Source organism: Temnothorax curvispinosus, unplaced genomic scaffold (assembly GCF_003070985.1).
Source record: "Temnothorax curvispinosus isolate PA1 unplaced genomic scaffold, ASM307098v1 QBEX01012447.1, whole genome shotgun sequence".
Lineage (NCBI taxonomy): Eukaryota > Metazoa > Arthropoda > Insecta > Hymenoptera > Formicidae > Temnothorax > Temnothorax curvispinosus.
Genome location: NW_020222227.1, coordinates 1 through 4,903, shown reverse-complemented (window position 1 = coordinate 4,903; position 4,903 = coordinate 1). Strand labels below are relative to the sequence as shown.

At 56.0% G+C, this 4,903-nt stretch overlaps 1 protein-coding gene across 1 annotated transcript; it reads left to right on the top strand.

Moving 5' to 3' along the window:
- Window positions 1–1,117: 1,117 nt before the first annotated feature.
- On the top strand, window positions 1,118–2,317 carry LOC112462443. The gene has a single exon (XM_025028225.1). It carries the CDS (start codon window positions 1,118–1,120, stop codon window positions 2,315–2,317), a length of 1,200 nt encoding a protein of 399 aa, XP_024883993.1.
- Window positions 2,318–4,903: the final 2,586 nt, after the last annotated feature.

The window sequence follows — 4,903 nt, the reverse complement described above, 5'->3', positions numbered from 1 at the left end:
AGTCGACGGCACAACGAACGGTGAGTCGCATTTGCTTAACTTAACTTACGCTTTGGGGAGACTTTACACATCTCCCCTGGTCCTTCGAGCTTCGCTTTATCGCAAATCCGGGTACGGCTCTACCGCCCCCCGAGCATCTGGTCCTTCGAGCCGGATCATCATATCTTCGCGATTAGTCTATTACCGCCGACCTTTCGCGTGTCCTTTCATTGTTCTAAGTCACCGAATCTTTCTGTAACGCGTAGTGCAATAGCGCGTGACCTTGCGGGTCTCGCAGGATCTCCCGTATCGCAACGCTCGCTTCGCGAAGGGAATTCTCGCGTAGCATCGCGCAATCGGCCATTAGCCGCCTGTAATCTACGCGAATTCGCTGAATTCATATTCTCGCATTAACGAGGTGCAATAACGCTCGGCGTGCTGACAACTCGTGTCTCGCGCGGTCTCTCTCGTGCAACGCTAGCTTCGCAACGGGAATACGCGTGCGAACTTCGTTCGTCATAGCTCGGGCCGCAGCCGTTAATCGCCTTAAAATCGAATCCGCGCTCGCCGCGGTAATTAGTCGACATTTAATTGACTTGATCGTAACCGAAATATTCGGTCGAATATCCGAGTATTCCGGGCCAGCGATACTTTCGCGCATAGAGACAACGGCCGTGGCCTTCGATTACGGGCCGGTCTCGCGCGCGTTGTTTTTCTGTATAGTCTCGAGCATCGCTTGTGTTTACGTCGTTGCGAGGTACGTACCGCCCGACCCAGCACTTGTATTATCCCGACATTCGTGCTCCGTCCGAGAGTACCATCGCTCGAAAATATTATTGTCACCGATCGAGAATATTTGCCTTTCGAACGCTGCGACGCGTGTTTATCGCGCTAATCCAACGGCTGATATTCTCCGCGCTCAACTCGAGGAATATTATCGAGAATATTCCCTCGGGACTTGCGCGAGCGCCGAACGGAGCCGTCCGTTACCCCTCACCCTGGCTACCTGACTTTCGTGATTGTTTTCGCCGGGTTTCGATATTGTTGGTTCGAGTTGCCGTCGCCTCCGACTGCCTATTCGTCGTACCCTTCGCTCTTAGCTTCGTCTGTCTGTGGTGGACGACCCCTTTGTTACATCATGTCGAAAAACGCATACGCTCGTCGCGAAGTATGCAATCGGCGTATGCAAGAAATACACGACCTCTCCCTACAAGCCGCGACCGACGCGGCAATCCGAGCGACCTTCCTCGCTCGCTTCTCGAGCGTAGCGAAGATCGCGGACGATTTTGAAGCCACCCACCTGAAGGTCATACAAGAAGCGGCGGATTTCGAGGTCGAGGACGGAATCCGAGCCAGTTTCGATAAAATGCATTACGCCGTAAAGAGTCGATATCACCGTGAAACGGGCGCGCCATTCGGAGGCGCGCCGGCACAGCCCTCGGGTCAGGCCTCGGTGGTCAAGTTGCCTAAGATCCCGCTACCGCAGTTTTCCGGCGACCTTACGTTGTGGCCTTCCTTCATCGCGTTGTTCAACGCGTCGATACACAACCAGCAGATTTCCGCGATAGAGAAATACCAGTATCTGCTGGCTTCACTCAAAGGGGAACCACTCAACGTGGTGAAAAACCTGCCGTTTTCCGATGAGTACTATCTGATCGCTTACGACTCGCTGGTCGATCGATACCGGAATAAGAGAAGGTTAGCGGACCATCACTTGAATTCGATAATCGAGGCAAAGCCATTGAAGGCGGAGACGGCCGAGACTCTTCACCACTTATTAGATACGTTTACCGAGAACACGCGCGCGCTCGCGTTGATGAAGTTCCCTACCGATTCATGGGACTTTATCCTACTGAAGTTTTTGTTAGACAAGCTTCCTTGTTCCCTTCGGGAAAAATTCGAGTCCGCTCACCGGGCTGAGGAAATACCGCGATGTACTCAACTCTCGAAATTTCTAGCGGAACATTGTCAGGTTCTCGAGGCCGTCGCGGGCCCGTCCTCCAAAACCAAGTCCACGCCGGTCTCTTCGCTCGTGACTAGCACGGCCGATTGCCCCGTTTGTAAAGAGCCTCACTACGTGTCGAAATGCAACCAGTTTTTGAAACTCTCGCCGAGAGAGAGGCAGGCTAAGGCTCGCGACTTAAAATTGTGCTTCAACTGCCTGCGCTCAGGGCACGGATCGAAAGATTGTCCCTCCGCGTGGACATGCCGATCGTGCGGTATGCAACACCATACGCTGCTGCATTTCGAGCAGGCCAGCGTCCCGTTCCCCGCGAACGCTCCGGCGGTCACTCCGGTCGACGACCCCGCGGCGCCGGGGGATACAGACGGAAACTAGACGACCACATTGCCTTGAGACATCATGGGCGCGCGCACTTCACCACTCGTGATGTCTCTCGTCCGTTCGTCGCACGGGCGCGTTCGCGACGAAGATGTTCGTGGTCGCAGTTTTCGTTTGGACGAGGTCGAGTCTTACACACTCACCCCGTCCCGGGTCCCTTACGACTCATCGTGCACCGTCGAGTCACCATACACTCACGGTGCTTTTGGACACCGCCGTCTTGGCGCATCACCATTCGGGTGGCGCCGAACGGTAGGACCTCGTTACCGCCGTCTTGGCGTAGCACCATCGTTCTCCCGCTATCACGGAGGGCTCAGGGTGTCGCCGAACGGCTGGACCTCATTCGGAGGTCACACATCGTCACGCGTGATGTCTCTCGTCCGCACGTCGCTTGGGCACGTTCGCGGCGAGGACATTCGCGTAATCGTAGCTCGTTGAACGAGGGCGAGGCCCTACACCCTCGCCCCGTTAACGCGCACCGTCGAGTAACCTACACTCACGGTGCCTTTGGACACGCGCCGTCTCGGCGTATCACCATTCGGGTGTCGCCGAACGGTAGGACCGCATTACCGCCGTCTTGGCATATCACCACGTCCCTCCCGCTATCACGGAGGGCTCGTCGGGTGTCGCCAAACGGCCGAACCTCACTCGGAGGTCATATCCGTCGAGTCACACACACTCACGGCGTCATTGGATCCCGCCGTCTTGGCGTATTGCCATGGCCCTCCCGCAACCAGGAGGGCTCGTCGGGGGTCGCCAAACGGCCGGACCTCATTCGGAGGTCCTGCACAAGCTCGCTCGCTTTGAGCTCAAGTTGAACCTTCCCACAGTTCGGAAACCCCTCCGACCGAGGAGGAGAAAATTGTATCGTTCGTGGCGCTCGATCCGCCTGACGCGGTGCATCCAGTGCTAGAAAAATTCTATTCAATCGAGAAAATTAGTCGAATTATAGCATACATTCTTAGGTTTGTAAATCACTTCCGTGCAAAATCTGCTCCTACGACTTTGGCCATAGATCAGTTCGAACTGCATTCCGCGCTCCTACTAGTTGTAAGGAGTGTACAGGCGGATGCTTTCCGCGATGAGGTCGATCGTCTTCAAAGCGGGAGAAGGCTCCCCAAGCCACTTCTCAAGCTCGCTCCCTTCCTTGATCCGGTGGGTATTCTCAGGGTGGGCGGCCTGCTTGCAAAATCCGGATTGACATTCGAGAACAAGCACCCTGCCTTACTGCCCTGCAAACATAGGCTCACGGATCTCGTTATCGAACACGTGCACCGCACGAACATGCACCCTGGTCGGCGCACGCTGCAATACCTGCTCACGCAACATTATTGGGTCCTCGGGGTGCATCGCGCTATACAACGCGTACTCTCGAGATGTCATCAATGTTTCCGCGTAAAAACACACACTTCTCAGCCCCTCATGGCGGAACTACCGGCCGATAGGGTCCGACGGGCCAAGCCATTTTCGATCAGCGGAGTTGATTTCGCGGGACCGTTCAACATAGCACCGACCCTGCCGACCTCGAAGTCCTATCGCCGGGTCACTTCCTCACGATGGAACCGCTCGTCTCCGTTCCCACTCAAGACGTGACTCCGTTACCGATGAATCGTCTGAGTCGGTGGCAACTCGTCCAACGAATGCGCCAGGACTTCTGGAGGCGCTGGCATCAGGAGTAGCTCCATACGCTGCAACAGCGTCCCAAATGGTGGACCTCCGTCAACCCGCTCGGTGTCGGGGCGTTAGTCCTCCTCAAGGACGCCAACATGCCTCCTCTGCGTTGGAGGCGAGGACGAGTGGAGGCGCTGCATCCGGGCAGCGACGGCGTCCCGCGTGTCGCCACGGTGCGGGTGGCGGACGGCACGATCACGCGTCCCCTAGTGAAGCTGTGCCCCCTGCCGATGGGCCCTGCTCCACAGGCGACCGATTCAAATTGATAGTAAAATACAACTCGTTGTATTTTGGTGGGCGGTATGTTTGGCGCTCACCAAACTGTAGATAGATGCATGTATCATACTTAATTGTTTAGTCTCGTTACTCGTTGTACATAGCATTCTTGCGTACCTAGTATTAAGTATTTCGGTGACTCGCGCGAAACGTCGGCGGATCGCGATCAACGCGGAATCGATAATTGCGCGACTCACCAATCGGTGCTGCCCTCGCTCACCCCACGAGGGCACCCGCCTGAAGAACAAGTACTCGCTCGCGACACTGTTCCAGCGCCGCGAGCTCTCGGCACTCATCGTTACGCCGGCTCATCGTTACGACGTCTCATCGTTACGACGTCTCGGAGCACGGAGAGATTATCGGAGCAGAGAGACTTGTGCTAATATTCGGAGTCGCGAGATCATCCGCTCGCTCCCGGATAGTGCGATCGCCTACTTTCTCGGCCTGTCTGTGTGCTACCTTTACCTGCTTCCTCCTGCTTGCTTGCTGCTTGCCTTAACTTACTGCTGCCTGCCTCGCTTTCGCCTTGCTTGCTGCCCTGCCTGCGTTGCTGCACGAGCCCGATCGCGACCGAGACGAAGCCTCCAGGAGTCGACGGCACAACGAACGGTGAGTCGCATTTGCTTAACTTAACTT

Bases quoted from the DNA above. Each gene is read 5' to 3' on its own strand.
- LOC112462443 (XM_025028225.1), top strand. From the start codon at position 1,118: ATGTCGAAAAACGCATACGCTCGTCGCGAAGTATGCAATCGGCGTATG.